Source organism: Rhinichthys klamathensis, unplaced genomic scaffold (genome assembly GCF_029890125.1).
Source record: "Rhinichthys klamathensis goyatoka isolate OS25496 unplaced genomic scaffold, OSU_Roscu_1.1 h1tg000375l_1, whole genome shotgun sequence".
NCBI classification, from domain to species: Eukaryota; Metazoa; Chordata; class Actinopteri; order Cypriniformes; family Leuciscidae; genus Rhinichthys; species Rhinichthys klamathensis.
The window spans coordinates 171,906-195,926 of record NW_026606882.1 but is presented as its reverse complement, the minus strand read 5'-3'; the positions used below and the strand labels follow the sequence as shown (position 1 = coordinate 195,926).

At 38.4% G+C, this 24,021-nt stretch overlaps 1 protein-coding gene across 5 annotated transcripts in view; it reads left to right on the top strand.

Moving 5' to 3' along the window:
* Window positions 1-24,021, top strand: part of atp11c (ATPase phospholipid transporting 11C) — a 76,761-nt gene that overhangs the window by 40,835 nt on the left and 11,905 nt on the right. For all 5 annotated transcript variants that reach the window (XM_056233678.1, XM_056233677.1, XM_056233674.1 and 2 more), the window contains exons 2-16: window positions 1,810-1,929; window positions 3,819-3,908; window positions 14,655-14,735; window positions 16,052-16,159; window positions 17,643-17,771; window positions 18,064-18,152; window positions 18,884-18,934; window positions 19,302-19,366; window positions 19,458-19,539; window positions 20,046-20,196; window positions 20,460-20,657; window positions 21,038-21,199; window positions 22,879-23,066; window positions 23,158-23,229; window positions 23,417-23,490. In XM_056233678.1, the coding sequence (XP_056089653.1) occupies window positions 1,810-1,929; window positions 3,819-3,908; window positions 14,655-14,735; window positions 16,052-16,159; window positions 17,643-17,771; window positions 18,064-18,152; window positions 18,884-18,934; window positions 19,302-19,366; window positions 19,458-19,539; window positions 20,046-20,196; window positions 20,460-20,657; window positions 21,038-21,199; window positions 22,879-23,066; window positions 23,158-23,229; window positions 23,417-23,490 (1,660 nt within the window). The remainder of the gene's footprint in view (window positions 1-1,809; window positions 1,930-3,818; window positions 3,909-14,654; window positions 14,736-16,051; window positions 16,160-17,642; window positions 17,772-18,063; window positions 18,153-18,883; window positions 18,935-19,301; window positions 19,367-19,457; window positions 19,540-20,045; window positions 20,197-20,459; window positions 20,658-21,037; window positions 21,200-22,878; window positions 23,067-23,157; window positions 23,230-23,416; window positions 23,491-24,021) is intronic.

Sequence of the window (24,021 nt, the reverse complement as noted above, 5' to 3'; positions counted from 1 at the left end):
ACAAGAATGTCCCTGGTCACGAACTTGACCACAGAGGAAACACAGACCTGTTTCAGTGTTTCCTAGGGACTTTTTCAGTGGGTGGGCTCAAACCTCTGCCACACACAACATAATTGGTCCTAAGTACATACTAAACAAAACATGCTATATATTGTTTAACACATTTTGATGTTTAGTATGATAGTTTATTTAAAAATAATGGGATATTACATAAAACAATAAATATGTATCTTTAACCTTGTTCTCACACAAACGTCCTGTCAGCAAGTGATTCAAATGGTAATTTAATAAGTTTGATGGATAGTTTCAAATCGTTTCTGATAACTAATTAGTTTTGTAAGTCTTGTTAGTTTTGTGAGAAACCGCTTATAAGTTTGTTCGTGAGTCGTGACTCGTGACCAAACTATATTGGTCTGCCCTGTTAGTTTTTTCTTTTTTTTTCTGGGCAACTCAAAAGAAAGACATGCTGTCTGTTTGTTATCGTTATATTATTTTGCGGTACTCTTTTTGTCTCATTACATTCAGCTCAGACTTCAAACTCCCAACTCAGATAAAAAATATGATTTCTTTTGCTGTGATGCTGTAGTCTCTGCTGAATAGCAGTGCAGGAAAAACTGTTCTGTTCATTAAATACTTCTGAATACTCACCCCAGCTACTCCCTTTCTGTTTTTCACACAACAATACCCAAACACTTACAATGCAATAAATGGCTCTGACTGCCATCTTGCTATTATATATATATATCGTGTAATTGCTTTCATCTCTAAGAGTGAGATCTTTCAACTGTCATATAACAAACTTGTCCAGTCTCAGGAGCTTGATCACTCTTCCGCTTGTGGATTGACCCTCCTGACCTTTGTTAAACTTGGCTGCGTTTCTTGGTAAATTTGGAGCTCTGTTCTGTTCCGTTGTTTCCAAAAACGTGTTTGATTGTAGTTAGGGGTTGTTTGTATTTTTTCCTCTATTTTAATCTCAATCATTTTGCTAGTATTTTAATTGGCCCTGCCACAAAAACATATTTGTGCCTCAGAAAAAAAAAGAAAAAAAAAATATATATATATATCATTTTTTATATATATATATATATATATATATATATATATTTTTTTTTTTTACTAGATAAACAATATGCAAACTAATAATTAAAATTGTGACGCAATGAAAGTTACTAATAAATGCAAACACTTTTTTTTGGAAGACAGTGGCATCCGGTGCATGCAGTATAACCACCACTACAGAATATTACCTTGGCGACATTTTAAATTAGAATATTTCACAACAACTCTAGCGTCACCATGCTGAGTAGCAAAAATAATGACGGTTTTCAAACATGTTACTCTGAACGTGCTCCCTGTTTGACATTGGTCAGAATTTTGCCATTGCTTTCAGCTGATGTTTCTGTGTCAGACTTGTCACTTTTAACCCTTTATGGCCTGCCATAGAACAATTCCGCCAGAGTACATCTTAGTATTTTTACATGCTGTGCTGCAGTTTTGAGCATTTTCATATGGCAGCAAATGGGAGTCAAATGTTGCGCAATTTGTACAGACTCATTAGAGGGTGAAAACAACGCAACAGGAGCATGTAGGAGGCTTGATCTGAACTTGTAACGTCTCTGATTTTGTATGCAAAAAGAATTATCGACCTAGCCATTTGGTTTCAGTTTCTATCGGCTCTTAAACGGAGACACGCAAACGGGAGCACCGATGCTCCCGTCGTTCTTAAAGGGTTAACTGTTCATGTAAATGACCCCTCTCTCTCTCTCTCTCTCTCTCTCTTTCTTCCTTTTTCCCCATGTGTCTCTGTAGTGTGGAGGAGATGAGAAGCGAGTGGACAGCAGGACAATCTATGTAGGACATCGGCCATGTCCCGACCCAGAGGCCTTCATCCCCTCCAAATTCTGTGACAATAGGATTGTGTCCTCCAAGGTAACTTCTGGTATTTGTTATATCACACCTTGTCACGAATATATGAAAGCATGAGCTGGGCTGTACTTAAGCTCGCCGCAGTGTAATCAGATTTTACAGGATAACAGCATTAGGGGGTTTGTTCCCTACAAGAGCCTGTTTGTAATTTTTTTTTTAGCCCGTAATTAGCAAGTGTTGTTTAATGCCATGGCAACTGCAGCGCAGCGTTAACACATAAGAGATGTGTGGTAACAGCAGCTTGTTGAGAGTATGGCTGGAGCGTGATTCTCTCAAGGCCTGGTGTTCAGCCACCTGTTCCTCCAGGTGTGAAGAGACTGTTGGAACCCCCTACTGCGTCTGGGACCAGACTACATTCTTTCCATTTTCTCTTTTTTCCCTCTCTATTCTTTCATTATACGCTATTCACAAACTGCAGTAAATCTTACCATCCCCTTCCACCCAATGAAACACCCTAATTTGCCTGTCAGAGCAGTGCTTGAGATCCGGCTGATAAATACATAGTTGCAATTAAAGTTCAAGTGTTCAGGGTGGTTGACTCTGCCGCCCCCCTTAATCTTGTGGGACTTCCTGAATCTCCTCATTCAGTCGATAGATGAGGAGTGTTTTAAGATACGAAAGGAAGAAACGAGGGAGTAAGAAGTAATAGATTTATCAGACCTGTGGCCGTGTTGTGGTGTACGGTGATCAATTTTTCTCTGGCATGAGACTCTAAACACACTTTAATTACCTGCACTGCAATGTTTACACTTCTCTATGCATCTGCTTCGCATCTTCCCACTCTAACTCCCTTGGATCCAGTTTTTCCTTTAAAAGAGGTCCAGACCTGCCACATCTTCTTGAGTTCACCTCAGAATAACATCTGCTCTGTTATAAATGATGATGTATTCCCTTTTATCTTATTGCAGGTGCCTCAATCTGCCCTTCCTCACTTTCCTTTACTCTTGGCGATCCATTATTTAGCAGTCATGGCTATACTAGGTGGAAATAGCTGTCCATATTCCAGTTATTTTTCTGTCTCTCTTTCTCTGTCTCCCCTTCCACATTATCCAGTCAGTATTTGCATTTATTAGTTGTATTGCTGAGTATTTGGCTTATTGGGTAGTTGAAATTCAAGCAGATATTCACTTGCAAAAATATTAATTCAATTTTTTACTCTAAAACATTTTATTTGAAATAAAACGGTTCACAAAAACAAAAATATAAAACGCTTTCTTTTATATGCTCGTGTTAGATTTGGCCTTAAATTTTATGTTAAGTATTAATAAACTAGTGCACTTCTGCTGTTGTGTCTATTTCTAAAAAGAGAAGTGGAGAAATTGCGAGACACCTTCAAATGGATCAGGTGACCGGTTCCCCTTTCTGGGGTTCCCGGGCAATGAGTCGTTAATCCAAATCAATGTAATACCTGCTGGCCCAGAGAGCTGCTGCCCGGTCACACACATCAGAGAGCTCTAGAGCTATTGAAGTCATCTCATCTCAGCTCCCTCTCCCAGAAAAGCACAAACACAGGAGCTGATGAATATTGAATGCATTTAATCCTTCCTCCAGCTTTTCATCAGGATGATGTAGGTTTACAATCACATGGCTGTAAAGGAATAGTTCACATAAAAAAAAAATCTGTATTATTTTGCAGTGTCCTTGCTGCATTTCCATATAGTGAAAGTGAACGAGGAGGACTGGGACTAATAAGCTTAAGAAACACTATATATAAGTCTTCTGAAGCCAAACAATAGCTTTGTGTGAAGATGATTAAATGATGGCTTAGTTTTCATTTTTGAGGAAAATAACCCTTTATTTTTTTTTTTTACAACTTAAAATGATTATAGTAATTTATTGACAGCTTGTTGGTTTTTAACTTGTTGCATGTTTTTGTTTTCTCACTTCCTCAGTACACCGTTTGGAACTTCCTGCCAAAGAACCTATTCGAACAGTTTAGAAGAATTGCTAATTTTTACTTCCTCATCATATTCTTGGTGCAGGTAAGTGAGCGCATTTGATCAGTCATAAGCGTTTGCCATCCCTAGAGAAACATACTGTGTGTGTGTGTGTGTGAGGATACGAGTGTGTTTATGTGTGACTCATAGCCTGGCTGCTTCTGCTCCATGCTGATCTGATGTCACTGGACCTGTGATAATGGCAGAGAGAGAGACAGAGAAGGGGAAGCCTCTGCTCCGCTCCATAAATGCACATGAAGATGACCTTAGTTAAACTAGAGAGTGGAACCGTATAAACAGCTGATGCCGTTTAAGTGTGTGTATTTAAAGGGTAATGGTGGATTGATGAAGAGCATATGGTCTTGTTGCTGTCAGGTGGACGAGGAGTGAGAAATGAAACACACGATTTGACACCTGATTTGGCAGCTGATTTTGTGTGTGTGAGATTGATGTATGTTGTAATGAATGTATCCAAAACCTGCGAATGATGCGTTGTCAGGCATTATATGGAGGTATGTTGGCAAAAAAGACTTATATATATATATATATATATATATATATATATATATATATATATATATATATATATATATAGTACCGTTCAAAAGTTTGGGTAAGATTGAAGGCCCAGGTTTTTCTTAATGCTTTTGAAAGAAGCCTCTCATGCTCACTAAGGCTGCATTTATTTGACCAAAAATACAGTTTAATATTGTGAAATATTATTACAATTTTATAAAACTCTTTTCTATTTGAATATATTTTAAGATATCATTTACTCCTGTGATTTTTCAGTGTCACATGATCCTTCAAAAATCATTCTAATATGCTTTTTTTTTTTTTGCTCAAGAAACATGTATTATCAATATTGAAACAGTTGTCAAGCTTAATATTTTTGTGGAAACCGTGACTTTTTTTCAGGATTCTTTGATGAATAGAAAGTTAAAAAGAACAGCATTTTTAGAGACAGTGTAGAGAAAAGAAATCTCTGATGACCGAGGCACTCCTTAGTTAAAATGTCTTTATTGGAAAAATGACATGTCCTAAACGGACAATTTTAAAACACCCACGCGTAGCGGCATGGAGCCTTCTTCAGGGCATAGTGAAGCAGATAGAAAACTGATCTTATAATAACAAAGACACACTAGTAGGAACAAACACAGGTGCAAGTAATCATACAGGTGTTGAAGGTCTACACAGGTAATTACTAAGACACGCCTCTCACACGGTTCCCAGTACTAAAACTATAAATCACAAAATGGGTGTTTTAAAATTGTCCGTTTAGGACATGTCATTTTTCCAATAAAGACATTTTAACTAAGGAGTGCCTCGGTCATCAGAGATTTCTTTTCTCTACACTGTCTCTAAAGATGTTCTACCTTGGACCGAAGAGCACCCAAATTAAACTCAAAAGGAATTGAGCACGCCATTCATCCTGAATCTAAAAAGAACAGCATTTATTTGAAATAGAAAATTAACATTAAAATGTTTTTTTACTGTCACTTTTGATCAATGTAATGCATCCTTTCTGAATAAGTATTATTCATTTTTAGCCATACTGAGCCCAAATGTTTGAAAGAATACTACAGAAAACCTATGTTACCCGAGTTAAACTGAATATGATTAGATGGGACTATGCATTGCAAAATGGAAAAGGACTTTGTAAAAACAAACAGACTTTGACCACTATAGTCTTTCTCGCGAATGTATTAAGCTTATAAGCCAATTATTCTGATGTTGCATTAATTAGCAGTTCTTTGAAAATGTATGTAAAAACCTCTGACAGATCAGTTGAAAGCATCAAATTCATATATAAATAAAAAAAACGTTTTGATCCAGTGTTATGAACCAAATTCTCCCTTAATGTAAGGATTCTGTATCACATGAATTAAATGTTTTAGATCATCAGATTGTGGCGTAATGTGACATCATGGTTTATAAAAGTTGCATTCTTACTAAAAGATTGACTAACTAAACAAGGGAGTTTCAGACAGTCTATAATAAATGTGCATGCCTCAGTATGTCTTATGTACATCCATGTTGTGATGTGATCTGAGTGCGCGTGTGAGAGAGATCCCCAGGAGTTTGCTTGGTTCTGGCATGCCTCAACTAATCCTGCTTTTCTCTTGAGGGGCTCCTTATTCTCTCCTACTAGCTCTCCCCATGCAGCCCACTATTATAACAGCACGAGGGAGACACACGCGCGCCTGTCACACAAGACCTGCTCTTAAATCACCAGCCTCCAAATAGAACCGCTCTATTCTCCTGAGGCCCATTGCAAACGCACCATTGCAATCTCACCGTCTTATGCTCATTTCTATCTCCCCATCCTTCCATGTCTCTTCATCCTGCCATTTTTCCGTACCACACCCCCTCTCTTTTCCTCATTTCTTTGTTCTCCCCCCTTCTCTCTCTCTCTCTCTCTCTCTCTCTCTCTCTCTCTCTCTCTCTCTCTCTCTCTCTCTCTCTCTCTCTCTCTCTCTCTCTCTCTCTCTCTCTCTCTCTCTCTCTCTCTCTCTCTCTCTCTCTCTCTCTCTCTCTCTCTCTCTCTCTCTCTCTCTCTCTCTCTCTCCCTGTCCTGTACGCCTCTGCAGCACAGCACTGCTGACGTCAGCAGCTAGGAAGCCCTCTGTAGTTCTTTTGAGCCACAAATAGACACTGACTGATAAAAAAGCACCAGTATGCTAAAAATAGCACTGCGTGCCTTCGCCGGGGTCCTGATGGGAAAAGAGAGATGGGAGAAGAGGAGAACAGAAGGAGGGGAGGAGTCGAGGGGGATCTGTCTTTCACATGCACATTTTGACACACATTCTGCTGGAATGTTCTAAATACCTGTGTGTGAATGCAGATGAGGGATTGCGCTAAGGAGCAGTCAGTGTTCAGCAGAGTGGAAGTGTGCATAACCGTAAAGAGGAAATTAGCACATAATCTTGAGTAAACGTTAGAAAGAGAGAGAGAGTAAAATGAGATGTTTTTTGTGCATATAGTGTTTTTTAGAGCAGATCAATGTGAGAGTAGAAGTACAGCGCTTACAGTATGATTCACCAATTCTTTATATAACTATTCTGGGTTGATCCACCAAATTTCTACATTTTTTATTTCAAATAAGTTATTAATTCTTATTTAAAAGCATATGCAGGGGAAAACAGGTCACACGTAATTGCCATGCCAGGCTGCAATGCTTCAAAAATGGAACAGGGGCACATCTGCAGTGACATCTATACCACAAAACTCTGATTTTGCTTCGGGACCCAGATTATACATTAGATGTAAAGTGGCAAGCAGACACGATATCAAAACCTTTTACCGTACGAGAGTAAACTAAAATGTCCTCAAAGCAACATTGACTTTTATTATGAAATAATACCCTCGTTGAATTCTATTATTTGCACGTAGCATGTTTTTCCATACTGTCTGAGACCAGAACAGGCCAACAGAACAGATCTGTTACCCACCCATTGAGAAACATTGGTTTACACCTGTTCAAACACACAGGTGGGAGCCTGCAGATACATTTTACAGCCAAGGACAAAAAGCCTGAATAAACGTTATTTTACACCATCTTAAATAAGGCCACCCACCAACAATATAAATTCCATGAACTTTATATTTTTGGGGAATTCTTATGCGCAGACTCAGAAAACAAGTCCCACACTAATTTACTACTGCAGAGTTTAATGTTGCTCTGATGCAGAATTTCATTGACGTAGAATTATGTTTTTGTTGGCAGATAAGAGCAGACATGTTTTAGTACAGCTTTTATGCAAACTTGTAAAAAATGCTGTTGTTAAAAATGAAGATGCCTCAAGAATCATTTAGTGAAATCAAATAGCAGCGCTTCTCAGCTTTTGGAAATATAGGCCCCACGTATTGGACGTATATTATTAGTTATTAGTTATTTTCTCTGGCATTTCTGCTGTAATTATGACAATGCTGCTTATTTTCAATAAATGCTACTTATTTTCTGCTTATTGTTGATTACATTAAAATACTGTTATTAATATATAGTTTATGTAATTTAATGATTATTATAATAATTTAATATATTCAAATAAATATATTACATTTTTTTTTTTTTTTTTTTTTAAAGCTGCAGTCCGTAGATTTTTTTTGGGTAAAAATTTATCCAAAATACATATTTGAGAAAATACATAACCAGCCAGTGTTCAAAACTCTCTGCTTGGCTTAGCTCGATTCAAACGGGTAAGCTTGTAATAATGTTTTTAATTCCAGTGGTACTGGTGGATTTCTGCGGGAGATTCGAGCATGTCTTTGCGTCATTACGTCACATCTGTACACATAAAGAAGGAGTCTCGGCTAGTATAAGCTATATTGCGTGTGAGGATGTTGGAGGTGGAGATTTATAGCCTTTTCTCACAGCACTTGATATAATTAAACTTATCAATTTGATGGCGGATCCAGAAAGGTTCAAACGACAATCACCAGTGACAACAGATTCACCCGCTGTAAAATGCAAAAGACTTCGTTCGGACTTCGGAGTGAAAAAAAGAGACTGCAACCGGACCCATGCGAAAACAAGGATAATATCGGAAGGACATTACATGTAGTCACGCAATGCTGACGTTGTGAACATTAACAATTTGAGAACAAAGTATAATTGCACGGTTTTATGTGATATGATAAGCGATTGTTAGATTTAATCAGCACGATTTACTGCAATGTCAGAACCAGAACAAAAGTGGATGTTTCTTTCTAGTTCAGATGACATTTTCCGGAGAAAATTCTTATGTTGGTCATACTTCCAAAAAGAATAATCTGTGATTCTGAATGCCACTATCCACACCGGCGCGGTGATTGACAGCTGCACACTCTCCTCAAACATTGTGTTCATCCGCGCTGTGCAGTGTCGAAGTACAACTCACGTAAAGTTGATAGTTCCGCTAATAACTGCAATTGCAGATTTCGAACAGAGATGGCGACAAAGAGGAAAAACTGCAGCTTTAAATTTAAGTCATTCTCTGGCTCTTTTGGAAGTTTGCTGAGGCCCCCCAGTGGGCTCTGACACCTTCATTGAGAACCGAGTAGTGAGGTACTTAAAAATGTCTTCCCTTATATCGGTACCTGGGTGTCAAACGTTTAACTTTTCATGTCTTTCCTTGAATTTCCCTAAAACATATGGGCCCGTATTCCTAAAGAATCTAAGAATCCTTTTAGAAAACTCTTAATTTAGCTTAAAAACTTTTACGTAGGAGTCTTAGCTTAAGAGTGATTCGGGACCGATCTGAGACCAACTCTGAGTAAGGAAAAGACAAAAACTCTCATCTTAGTGAGGAGGCGGGGCTGACCCCGTTGCTATGTATGACACAATCTTTTGAAGACTGTGATTGGTTGGTTGTCCAAGAAGGAAAAAAAAGAGCCATTTTAAGTATAGAGTTTACTCACACACACACACACACATTATATTTATGTATATAAATCCTTTTTTTTTACCTTGCTGTTAATTTGATTGGCTTAGAATGATAAAAATTGTTCCACTCTTTCCAATTACACTGATTGCTGTCTATTTAAGTGGTGGTTTGAATGTTTGTTTTGAAAACATGGATTAAAAAACAAGAAAGACGAGAAAGCCTGACTGGTCAGAAGAACCGTGTTTACTGTTAGCCGAGTTAGTGGATGAACACTAGGCCGTCCTTAAAGGAAAATTCGGGCAGGGTGTCACAGCATGGAGCGAGAAGCGGACGTGGGAGCTTATAGCGCACATTATTAACGGTTCATTCCCCTGCTTGTGCGCACCAGGGAAGCCTGCTATATTCATAAATACAGTTTTTTGAGCCTGCAAGGTGGCAATGTCCAGTGGAAACTAAATGAACTGCGACACAATAAGAGGTTCTGAAAGTGCTGTAATGTTTGTGTGATCACTGCTTACAGAAGGTTGTCACAGACCCAAATCACTATTGCTTTATTGTATTTTCCCATTTGCCAAATATCTTAATGTAGTGATCATTTCTGGCGTTATGGCATTCCTGCGCTGTGTCGGAGATATTAGCGTGTCTCTAATAAGATCAGTCACAAACATGATCACTGCACAATCTCATCTATAGCGTCTTATTAACTCACTGTCGTCATCTATTGTCTGCATCACATTTCTTCTCCCTCTTCATCGTTCTGTCATTTTCTCCTCTGCTAAAGAAACTCTTAAGCCTCTTAAAAGTCCTCATCCATACTCCTAACAATTTTGACCTTAAGACCTCTTTTAAGGGGTAAGATGCTTTCTGAATTACTTTTTTCTTTACTAGGATTTTTTCTTTAATTTTAAGAGTAAACGCCCACATTTCTAAGAATTTTCTTAGAATTTTGTCACTAGGAGCTACTTTTTACATTAAGATTCTTTAGGAATACGGGCCATGATGTTTGTCACATATTAGGAATATTTTATGTACAGTATGTAAATTCTACCTCTTTATGACAGTAGGACAAATTGAACAGATTGTATTGCGGTTCCTCACCAGTGTTGGGCAGTAACGCATTACTTAGTAACGCGTTACTGTAATTTGGTTTCTTTTTTAGGAACGGAGTAATGTAACGCGTTATAATTTCCAAAATAGTAATTAGAGGAAAGTTCCAAGCCCAAGTTACTATACGTTACAGCTGTGTTATATCGCTGCCGACAGAATGCGGTGTTTTATCATCTAGATTGTAAAAAGAGAAATAGCTTTTTCGATGCCTGCCTGTCGCACAAAAACAAAAAACTTTAGTCATTTTTTGAGTCTGTGACGTCATCTACCCGAGACCTACTTTGAATGGTAAGAGCTTGTGCGGCGGGTAAACCAACGAAAACAAACTCAGCATGGAGTGAGAAAATTACGTGTTCTGTAGCTGGAAATACAATCATTATTTTGAGTTTATTTCTGTCAACGGTAAGAACATTATTGTGCGCTGTCAATTATGTGGGGGGAAGAAACCTTTTCAACTCCGAAAAGCTTGACATCTAATTTAACACGCCTGAAAGGGCAGGACAGCACGGTAAAACTTCTCGAGAAAGTATCGGGCGCGGAGAGCAATGATCGCGTCCAGTCCAAATATAAAAATGTTTGAAAGTTGGAGTTAAAAGTCAGAAGAAACTGACTTAATTTTGTTTGTTGCGAGATAGAGTATGCACGTCCCAATAAAGTTAATTCATGAGCAGGCTAAAGAGGTTATTCTGTATTTTTTTTTTTTTTTTTTTTTTTTTTTTGAGGGGGTGGGGTGGGGGTGGGGGGCTTGTAACGTAACTAGTAATGTAACTAATTACTTTTGAAATAAAGTAATCAGAACAGTAACTTGTTTACTTTTAAAATGAGTAATCAGTAATTTAATTACATTTTCAGAGTAACTTGGAGAACAGTGTTCCTCACAGCCTCATTTTAATTTGCAACCAATTAAGTTGCGGCATCTACTCTCACTAAGGGCCGTGTTGGTATTTAGTAACTCACATGTTGTGTGTCTGCCTCCGTAAGGTGTTTCGGCGGTAACTGATGTGTTCAGCGTTAGCTTTGGGAATTGGCTCCCTCGAGGCTGCGGTTAAATGAATAGTATTTGCGTCTACGCGGTGGAACAAGCGAGGTGGGTCTGGCAGTGATGGGTGGGGGTGTTTTGTGTGAGCATAAAAAACGACGAAGGGGCAGCACTTCATCAGAGAAGTGACTGTATTTCATTACAGTCGCTGATGAACTGTATCAGTGGCGCTGTCTGTAACTGAGCGATCCAGAGGAATAAACTCCCACTACGCATGCATTTATGTGTGTGTATTAAAAACAGAAAACAAATGAAAACATAAGACAGACTGTCCTCAGCACTTTGGGCCGCATCTCTCTTTATATTTTTAATCGAGTGGGAAGCCGCACTGGGCTCCATCCAGATGGGCCTTTATCAATTTATATATATAAAAAAAAAAAAAAAAACGATGTGTGGGACCACTGGCTCCCACAACATCCATCACTTGTAGGAACAACAAGCGCATTAGAGCGCTTTCTGCTGACCGAATCCTAGACTCAGCCCTGGCTCCTGGGGAGAAGGGTCAGTCTCAGAGAGAAAGAAGTAAGAGAGAAGCACTCATGCCATGAGGGAAACCAGGGGTGGTATTCACAGGGGTCAAGTGCTTACTTTGGTGTTTTCTGTGTTTTCGTTTCAAAAGTACCTTCCTGAACTGCTAAATTTAAAGGGATAGTTTGCCTCAAAATGTAAATGCTGTCATCATTTACTCACCCTTATGTTGTTCCAAACCTGTATGAAAATGCTACGGTAAATTAATTTATTATGGATAAGTCCCCTTACTATAGGCTATACGATGCAAAACCATAGATCTAATGGGACATATAATGTAATTTTACAGTAAAATACAGTTTAAATGGTCAGTTTTTAAACCATAAATTGACATTACCATGATTTCCTGACACTTGATATTTGATGGTTCTACAGTTATGTATATTTAACGGTTGTTAAATGAATATTTATTGCATTATTTTATTAGTATTGTACCTCAGCTTGTGGTAAAGCTAGTTATGACGAACTTTGATTCATCATGTGGCTTTCTCTTCACCACTTGTGTGCATTATATAGTTACAAACATATTTTAGTACTTTTGTTATATTAACATCAGTTAATGAAATGTTTTTTTACTCTAAATTTCGAGTTCAATCCGAAAATGTTTAAATGTTTCTTCCATATTGTTTTATGTTCTGCATAAGAAAGAAATTCATACAGGTTTTAAAATTTTTGAGTGAACTAGGCCTATCCCTTTAATGTTGCTTTCTCATGCAGATGTGGCGATTTGGCAGGAAAAGCCCCCTTTCTCTTCCTCCTCTTTCTGTTCCTGATGGCATTGCCACTGCTAAACAGCTGTCAGCAGACACCTGGCAACTGAGAGATGTTTAACACTTAATGGGCCACCGTTGAAAGATCTGTGTGCTCCTGTGAACATGCGTGCGCACATACGGCGCTCGTTTCTCATGGTGTTGCATGATATTTTAGCATAAGCTGCAGGGCAGGATTTAAAGATTCCTGAGTGTATTTGGGTTAGTCTGCAAGCTCTAACTTGTGGATGTTAAGCAACGGCTTGCGTGTGGGATGAGGAGGGGGATGTTACATGATCAGCCCCATCGCAAAGCGGTTTAGATGACGTCTAATGGCCGAGTCCCAAAGTAAAGTGTGTGTGTGGATGTTTCAGATAGGTTGTTTGGGATTATTTGGTCTTAGACTGGGTAAGGGCTGAATGTGGTGTTTGTGTGTGTTAAAAGTGTGTGTGATCAGGATGATGGGGATTATTAGCTCTGAGCTGGAGTGCTGCTGGTCTGAGTGGGGCTTTCACCTTCTGAAGTCCTGCCGGCTTTACACTCTCTCCCTACAGGAATTTTGGCACCGATATGCCACACACGGCATCTTTGAGTTTGAGCTGTTTCCTGCAGTGAAAATGCCGTTTCTCACTGTGGTGTGTGGTTTTTGCACTGGCTGCTTTCAGCCAGGCCCTGCAGGGTTCCTGTGTGTGTGAGAGGGAGACGCAGTGTGTTGCGTGTTGGCCGTAGCTCATTGGACGAACAAAATGTTCACACCTCTGTGGGTTTGACTTCATAACCTACCCTATTTTTTCTCTTCCATATATACACAAACATAGAGGAAGTATAAATATACCAAGTGGGGGTTTTTTTCTCCTGAAAGAGTGATGTTTGTACTTCCTACTGTGTGACAAACTGCTCATGTTAAAGATAGACTGGTGTTTACTTTTCTCAGCACTCGGATCTTAGATGTTCAATCTCACGCTTTCAAGGTTATGATGTGACTCATGCTTTTCCTGTCCAGCTGCATTTTTAAAATACAAACATTAACGTAACATTAACATATCATCGCTCTGTCACATCTCTACCTGCCTTTTTTAGGTCTTTAATTTTGGACTATTATTCATGCCGTTTTTAAAATCTATCTGTTCTGAGTTCAATACAAGTTAGCCTAAACTCTTTGAACATTGTCTGACTGTGACCATACCTGATTACCAGAGAAAATAAATTTGTCTCATACAACAGTTTGTTAAATCAAACAAAAACACTAATGCCAAAATGAATATCTATTTTTCATACTGTAGTGTACATTTAATTTATTTAGGAAAAATATTATATAATTTGAGTGTTGGCTATTTGTCGGTTATTGACCAAAACATGAAATTGTACCTATACTCACCAAGTACTTCTGAATATATTTTAAAATGTAATTTATTCCTGCCCAATTTTCAGCAGCCATTACTCACATGATCCTTCAGAAATCATTCTAATAAGTTGATTTGCTGCTACATTTTCTCTTATCAATGTTGAAAACAGTTGTGTTACTTAATATTTTCCTGGAAACCGTGATGCATTTTTTTCATGATTCTTTGAATAAAAAGTTCAAAAGAACAGCATTTACCGGTATTTGGCATGTTGTTGGCATGACTGACAATTTTCAACTCCTATCATGACCATTTTTGCAAGTTACTCACAAGGAAGAGATATAATACAACTATCCACAAAATATTGTTGATATAGAGACAAATACACCCACAGGAATGGTAGGTAACCGAAAACTAAACGTTTATCCTCCTTGAATGGTAGCTCCACTGCTGAGCGGATGTTTAAATCTGAAATAATATGCATTCTGAACAGGAGAATTGAAATAAGCAGCAACAAAGAAAGTAAGCGTCGTATTTCTGCTCTCTGAAATATCTTGCCCTATAGATTTCTATTATGAATGTTAATGCAATGCATTAATGTTAATGAAACTTCAAAGTAAAATTCTGTAAATGTAAATAATTTGTGTCCTTTCTTAAAGGTGATTGTTGATACCCCAACCAGCCCCGTGACCAGTGGTTTACCTTTGTTTTTTGTCATCACAGTGACGGCCATCAAACAGGTTAGTTGAATTATGTTCTGTTTATGCCCCTGTCTGCTCCTTTCATCCTTTTCGAACTCTTTTCTCATTTCTTTCTCTCTTTTTATTCACCTGCCGCCTCTATTTTCTCTGGCTATCGCTTAAGCACTTGATGTTTTATAGCCGTGTGTCACTGTTTAAATAATGCCGACCCCAGCCGGACCCCAAAGTCCATCTCGCACGCACAAAACAAATGATCCGGGGGCTTGTCACAACACAGGGGTCCTCCTCTCACAGCTTTAGATGTATTGTTTTAGGATCAACTTTTTCCACCGGCCTGCCGCAAGCTTTTTAGAACAGCACAATGGAAGGTGGACTTCCTTCCAGATCTCTGTGGCCTCACACTGAGAGGGGCTCAGGCCTTAATTGGGCTTTGAAATAAGATCCCAGGGGGCCCGTGTGACCCCAGCCCACTTTGACTTCAAATGTCTCGACTCCCTCAGCTCATTCGCACAGTTTCCATTATTAATACAGGCCTGTTGTATGCAGTGAAAACCAGATTCATTATTTGTGATTTTTTTATTTTTTGTAGGGATGCCCCCTGACTAGTCGACTAGTAGCCGTTCATTTAACCCATTAGTCGACTAATTGCACGTTTATATTAATTAAAATACTTAAATATATACTGAGGAGAATACTGAACCACAATGAGCTTTTAATAAATATAGGCGTACTATATATCCAATTCCGCTCTCGAGCGCACGCATAAAGCTTGCCGGGCATCCTGTTTGTTTTCTTTATTTTTATATATTGAGTTTACACAAACAAAAGTAGACACAACTCGAATGAGGTATTACTGTTATCTGTGTGACCAAAAATGACAAAGTATTTTAAGTTGTTTCCGCTGTTATCAGAGATGCAAGTGATCGTGTCGACGATGTCATGCAGTAATCGCAGTATACTTCAACTTCCACACTCCACACAAACACTTGGATATGCGCCTAATAATAGCGCACATTTATCTAGGTTAACTTTAGAGCGAGCAGCCATATAAAGTTGCTACTTGCATGTTTCAAATGATAAGCCATATTTGAGGTCGACGGATGATAGGCGAACGTTTGGATTTCCTGCCCGACATACGGTAATTACCACAAGGACGCACCATTTTTTTTTCTTATGCAACTAACCGTCTAATAAAATAAAGCCTCTTCTAGTCGACTAACGTTTAGTCACTATTAGGGGGCAGCCCGAATTTTTTGCATGTGAGAAATGTATTAGACTGGCTCAGTCCTCATTTGACCACCTTCTGTTTTCACACACACCAGCATACCGTTCTCACATTGTCGGTCTCTCTTCAGGGTTATGAGGACTGGCTGCGGCACAAAGCAGACTACGAGGTGAATAAGTACCCGGTGACGGTGTTAGAGGACGGGCGGTCAGTGAAGAAGGAGAGCGAGAGGATCAAGGTATCTTTCTGTTGCTACACTCTTGCCAAGTCTCTCATATAACATGCACTGTGGGAGCAGGGTGTGGCACGCTGCCATACTTCACATGTGGAAAAGAAGTATGCCCACTAGGGGCGTTCACAGCTGGGAGTGTTTCCTTGCTGTATATGGAATGGAACAAATGCGCTGTGCACTATGAAACCCTTAGGGTCAAAGACGTTTGGAAGTGTTTGTCAATACAGCTTGCTAGATGTTAATTATTTGTTAAAGACGATTTTTGTAACCCTTTTTGTAGCATACATTACCGTTTAAAAGTCTTGATCAAATAAATGCAACCCTGATGAGCAAAAGATACTTATTTCAGCAACATTAAACTTTGTTACTCACACTCTCATACTGTATTAATACTCCTACACAAGGCTTGACATTAACACCCGCCCATATGCGTGTGTATTTCAGAGGTGGTGTGTAACGCTGTCACTCGTACTAGCCACTTTGGCTGAATTTTATTTAATATACATGTTCAATTGTAGTCTTTTAAAAAACTAAGTGCAATCTAGTGTTGTCAAAAATAGTTTTTTCTATACATATCGATACTGAAATATCTGAAACTCTTCCGCAGGAGACACAATACCAGTTACGCGTTCTCGCTCTCTAATCTCCCAGACAGCGAGTTGACACACAAACCCGTGTCCCTTTACTCACTCGTTTCATTTGCTCTGGATAAATATTGTTGGTGTTACAGGGCTTGAATTTCGGCGTGGGATTGTGCGTATTGAGCATAATTTTACTCATTCCCACAGATTTTGTGCTCAAACCCAAAGTGTGTGCACATAAAGACAAGTATATTGGCTATATAAAATAGTATAACGGGTCCGTGCATCAGGTCTTAAAGTGACAATAGCCTAATATACTGGCTGCCAAATTATGAGACAATATTAAAAATATCTAATGTCAAAATTGTGGACCAGTGAAAATGCTGAACTTTGGAAAACTATTAGCCACATTGGTTGGTGAGCAAAAAAGTTAATGTTAGCCCTGCTTCTACATATTAAGAACAAAAATATTCATCTTTTATTTTTTTATATCCCTAATATCACCCATATGGTTTTTACCACTGATTAGACATCAAGTGGCAATCCAGTATGGTACTAAACTTGTTATTCATAAGTAAATGTTTTTTTCTGAAATTGATTAATTAATAATACTATTAACTTTAAGGCCCTGGAATATGCAAACTTATTAACATGACATAAGGAAAATGTCATTTTTGTAATAAAAAACCCCCCCAGAAAAGCAGCTAACAATAGCCAGTACAAATCAAGGGACACTTGTGGATGTAGCTGTGTTTTATTATTTGCCTTAAAATTCTATATTTTTATTTAGTTATTTGCATTTTGAATCCGAACAAACCTGCAACCCACCTGTTAAAGAAGCAGGATCTTTGGTTGTGTCTAAGACTGAGTGCTGTGTGTGTGGTTAATGTCGAAGTGTTTCTGCTCAGGTGGGCGATGTGGTTGAAGTGGTGGAGGACGAGATCTTTCCCTGTGACCTGATACTGTTGCAGTCCACTCGAGAAGATGACACTTGTTTTGTCACCACAGCCAGCCTGGATGGAGAATCCAACCATAAAGTGAGCTTTTGCACCTCTTACTCAGTAACTACATGGGCACAAATATGATTGTGTTGACATGATTATTGATGTTATTTTTAAAAAGGTGTCTTTTTTATTTCCTTGCTCTTTTAAATAAGAATCACCTGGTGAGGTTTACTTTGCTTTAGTCAAACTCTTTAAATAGCTGGCCCAGATCTCCTCGTCATCATCATCATCATTCTTCTGCTCTTCATCTTTCTCCCTCTTCCATCCGTGTGCATTTGCGTGTTCAACGCGACCTGGAATATTAATTCGCCTGTCTTTCCCTCAGACACACTACACGGTGCCAGACACAGAGAAGGACCTACAGGCTCTCTCTGCCACCATTGAGTGTGAACAACCCCAGCCTGACCTCTACAAGTACGAACTCCTTGATAGCACAAACACAAACCTTTCACTGCCACCAAAACATGAGGCATTGTGAGCGTACTGCAAGAAAACCTCTTTTGTAACATGTTTGATTTCAGATCAGCAGCTAACAGTGTGGTTCATGGAATGGTCAAACACTATCTGGCCTCTCCGCTTGAGTAATAAGAACAAACAGACCTTGAAACAAACACAATCTGCAAGTTCAGAGAGGCAGTCCAACTGTAATAGCAGTTTTTTGACTCCAGCGCCCCCTATCACTAAGCACATCTCTTTATAGCCTCTTTAGGTGGAAGAACATTTGCATTTCTGATTTCTAGAGCACCAGATGTCGCCTGCTAAAATTCAGTCTAAAAAAAAAAACCTTCAAAGGGCTGTTGCCAATATGCCAGACTGTTGGGTCATCACCAATGAGCATCTTCCTTGTAAATGGTTCATTTCGTACAGGGCTTATTTGCATAGTGTACTGTATTGGAATACAGATATTATCATCAAGCCTCTATAATGGGGAAGGAGTCTATATAAAACAATATAAACGCTAATGCATGTGCATGCATGATGGCGTCAGTAATTTGCCGCCGTGGCCCTTGGCTGATGAATGTTTTCAAGTACTCTTGATTATATTCATGTTACGTCTGCGCAATCGTTCAACCTTTTTCCATGTGTTTGTGTTTGAGAGAACATGTATAAGCCTGCTTGACTGTAGCTTGTTTGCTTTTCTGCAGGTTTGTGGGCCGAATGCACATTTACAAGGCGGAGCAGGAACCAGCAGTAAGGTGAGACTGTCTTTGGTCTGTTCCCATGGGCCCACTATATCCCACAGTACCTCATAGTCACTCCAGCTCTGTCTTTTCCCTTTGCATTAGCCTCTGATCATTATTCCATCGACCCGTAACGCCATAGCTGCATTAAAGTAAAGCCGGCCTGGCAGATTTTCAAGCCCTGCACGCTCTTCCATTTGTCACTGGGCCGTTTGAAATGTTTTTATGAGTCTCTATGCCGTGTCCTTCACAAGAGCGGGCTTGGCCAAACTTGCCTACATACTTCCAGCAATGCTGCTCATTAGGAGCCACTTTAACGTGGGATTGGATGCCAGAATGTGTCTTTATTGACTTAATTGTTTGTTTTTATGGTTTAATTTAGATCTTTGGGCCCAGAGAACCTTCTCCTCAAAGGTGCTACGTTGAAAAACACCAAGAAGATTAATGGTAGGTTCCGGCACCTTTTAATTAAAGGAATCTTTTGATGTCGACGAATTATATTCACCCGAATCACTCTTCAATGCCTTCTCTTTTAAAGGTGTCGCAGTATACACAGGCATGGAGACAAAGATGGCACTCAACTACCAGGGCAAATCTCAGAAACGATCAGCTGTTGAAAAGTGAGTGACGAGAGCAGTATTATACCCCAGTGTGCAGTAAGGTTCAAAATATTGATTTTCGGATTATTAGCCGAGTTCATTTTAACGAGCCAATATTGATTGTAAATCCTAAGATCGATCTTTTAATCTGTCTGTTTTTTGGTTAATGTGAAAATAGTGTCTCCGATCTTAAACATTAATTGTAACATTATAGTTAAAAATTCTTGAATCATTATCAAATCGCGTGAACCAAGATAATATGAATCAAAACTTAACTGAATAGATTGTTTTCCAGAGTTGATATAACCAATATATATTTATTATCTTTATGCAGAGATTGTATTTATTGATTGTGTTTATTTATTTATCTCCTATAATAAGAATATTGACAGCAACTATACATAATAAATCAAATAAATAGTAAAAGAAATACGAAAAAGAAATTCTTAGCATCTTATTGTGATGTATATCATATGTACTTAATCATCATGTAACCACACATAAACACGTTTTCCTCTTTTTTCCAGATCCATCAATGCCTTTCTGTTGGTGTACCTGTGTATCCTCATCAGTAAAGCTGTGGTGTGTACTACACTAAAGTACGTATGGCAGAGCAAAGAAGGTCAGGATGAGCCCTGGTACAACCAGAAAACGCAGAAGGAGAAAGACACTAATATGGTAAGCAGTCTGTGGATTTCACATCTGACCGATTTGAACACGATTGCATGAATCAATTAGCAACTCCCTCTATATCATCAGTCATTCTTGATGCAATTAATATAAATTACAAGCTAATCTGGTCTCTGGTGGCTGTGGTCTGCTCTTACACAGATCATACTTAATAAATCATAATTAGGAAATAGCTTTATGCTTCTTTGCTGTTCCAGACATTATATTGGGCTTTGAAGAGACTGAATGCAGGTTTTCTGTCTTTATTTCAGTATTTGAAGATGTTTACAGACTTCCTCTCCTTCATGGTCCTTTTCAACTTTATAATCCCCGTGTCCATGTACGTCACTGTGGAGATGCAAAAATTCCTGGGCTCTTTCTTTATCACTTGGGATAAAGACTTCTTTGACCCGGAGATCCAAGAGGGCGCGCTCGTCAACACTTCAGACCTCAATGAGGAACTTGGCCAGGTTAGACACAGGATTACTTTGGCATATCTGACTCATATACTGACTGGTTTGTGCATTCATATGTTCATGTCATTCATATATATATATGGAAATGTGTTTTAGTCTGAACGGCCAAATGAAAGTAAACCATGACATGAACATAATCTGAGCTGTCCCTGGCTCTTCCATTGGCAGTGAGGTCATGGATCATCCTTGGCTGGTTATGCAGATGATTGCTCTAAATTACAGGCCATGCTTCGTTAAACTGATTTATGCAAGCAGACTGGTTTTGTCACAAATTAATTGTCCGTTCTTATCGTTGGACCCTGTTAATTTGGAAAGGAGTGGTTTATTGCCTGGGTTTATAGTTGGTAAGGTCAACATTTGTCTGCACCCTGCAGGTGGAATATGTATTCACAGACAAGACGGGCACACTGACCCAGAACAACATGGAGTTCATCGAGTGCTGTATAGACGGCTTCCAGTACAGACACGGAGACGAGCTGGACGGCTTCACTGTGACTGACGGGCCTGTGAGTAAACTGCAGCAGAAGGCTGGACTGGTGAGTTACACTCATTCTGAGACCCAAAGGACCTCAGATGGGATTGATTTTACACTTACCGTGTTGTTGAATATGTTCACCTCAGTATGTAAACTGACTGCAGACCTTTTAAATTATGAATCCACTGAGGGTGAGATATAAACAGTAAACATCAAATGTTTGTGTTGGCAGGCTTTGAAGGACTTAAGTTATGTGTATTAACTCCTTTTTATAATACACTAATATGCTCCATAAACGGATGGTCTTTTGAGAGCACTTCCTCTTTCTCCTCGCCCTTGTTAGTTTGTTGTGCATATGATCTGTATACTAGGGTTGTCACAATACCAACATTTTAGCATTCAGTACTAATACCAGTGAAATTTTACTGTTCTCTACCAATTTTGATGAACTAATGTTATTGAACTACCTTTATTTAACCCTTTAAGTCCTTGTGACCATATTGTGACAAGTTGTGACATATACAAAAGTAAAGAGTCATTTATCCAAAACTATAGCTAAGAGAGTCAAAAGGTAGGTATCGTTTGATAGAAAACGTTTAGTAAATATAAATTTTCATTTCATTTGGGCATTCTCATACTGAGAAACTGCTGATAAAAGACAAAAAAGTGTGCTCAATGGAAATTGTACATATCTTTCTTATTTGACATGCAATAACTCAGGAAGGAAATAAGGTAGGAGGACAATTCTTTTTTTTTTTTGTGAAGTTCCCCTACATGCGAGCTGCAACTAGATCCAATTTTGTGGTGATAGCATAAAGTAATCAAACGTTACAGCGTTTGGAACCAAGCTGTTTTGTTTAGCCCTTGACACCTGGAAGCCATTATTTAAATTGTTGTTTTCAGACATACACAGAATATAATATCTTTATATCTAAGTGATGGATCTAAAGTTTTGTCAAAGCCCAAAACAATCATGCTGCTTGTATTCTACCCAGTGAGATCTTTCAAATGACATATGACTCATGACTATCTGAGCGGTATGATGTTTTTAACACATTGCAGTACATAATACAAAAAATAACATTTTATTTATGTATCTATCAGCAAATTACTCAGCACTACTTTGGAGTTAATCAAAGTTCAGACTCTAAGCTTTCAAATGATACCTAAGCTTTTCAAATGATACCTGATCAAGGCAGTAGCTTTGAAAAATATGATTATTAACTTTTTCGTAGCTAGGTGGTGCCCGCCGGTGGTACACTTGGTTTAGAGGGACTACTCAGAAACAAGAGTTGATCAAAATGATGCATTAGATGCATTACTTTAAAATGATTTTGTGTTATTTCATTCAGTGGTTGCTTAGTAATTTAATTATGCGAATATAATTGTTATTTCTTTGGGTTTAAAGTGTTAAAAAGTTACATTACATTAATTACATTACATTAACACTACCGTTAAAAAAATTGGGTTAAAAAAGCGTCAGTAAGATTTTTTTTTTTCTCATGTTCATCAAGTTTGATCCTAAACTTTTGAACGGTATAATAATATTATAATAATATATTATTATAAATATTAACAAATGAAATGAAAACAATGGTGGAAGCTAAATTATTCAATTATTTACCAATTAGTTTTCATGTTTAAAGGTACTTCAAGTTTTTCCAAGTATTGAAGTAAACATGCACTAATATGCACAAATATGCATGTTCATAAGCAGCATGTTATTTTTCTGCCTGCTAGGAGAAAGAAGAGTTGTTTCTGCGGGCCCTGTGCCTTTGCCACACGGTGCAGGTCAAGGAGGACGGAGCGGAGGAAACTCCTAGGGACCAAGTTGATGGTGTAGATGGGATGTTTCCTCAGCCAGAGGAGGAAAGATGTTTCATCGCATCTTCTCCTGATGAGATCGCACTGGTGAAAGGAGCCATGAGGTGGGACCATGATATGCATTTTTTATTTCTTCTTGTGGCTGATAATGGTGGGATCGCTGGCACTTACTGACATAACTTTTATTCTGTTTAGATATGGCTTCACCTTTCTTGGTTTGGAGAGTAAGAGCATGAAGATCAAGAATAGGCAAAATGATATAGAGGAGTAAGTTCTAATCATTGACATCTCATCAAACACAATATTATTGCTAATATACTTCTTCAGTTCTTACACCCATGGATGTTTTTAAACCTGGAGCGATATATAATTAGCTGTAAGGAAGATTTACATAACTACGTATTATTATTATTAGTTTTGCGTATTTCTACGTATTATTTATTTAACTTTTCAGGTATAAATTGCTCCATGTCCTAAACTTTGACCCAGTCCGACGGAGAATGAGTGTCATCGTGCAGACCAAATCAGGTGAGCTAGAGATCATTAGTGATGCTTGCTAAGGCTTTTGCTATTGCTCATATGCAGGGTTAGAGATTTGAATTGCATAACTTGTCCTGCACCATTTCTGCTGTTGACATGAATGATAACTTAAACCATGTGACTTGAGGTGAAGTGACCTTTTTAGCGATCAGTAATAGATGGACTGAGCAGGAAAATGCCATAGGTTTACATTGAAGCCGAAACCCAAATACAGCTTGAAATTTTCTTTCTTTCCTTTATCAACCAATAGCTACACAAAAATTATTTTCTTTTTTTATTAGTTTCTTTTTTTTAATTTTTAATTTATTTCTCTTTTTTTCCTGTGGTTTTTCTGTCACAGTTAAAATGCTACATATTATCACATCAGAACGAATAGTTAGGTATAAAAAAAAAAAGGAATAATTTATGCAAACAGTCTCTGTGTGCTCAGAACACTACAACCACTTAGCAACTCCACAGACAGAACATCTTAGCGTTGTGAGTTTTGCAGATGATGTAAGAAGCAAGTTTATGTTGTAA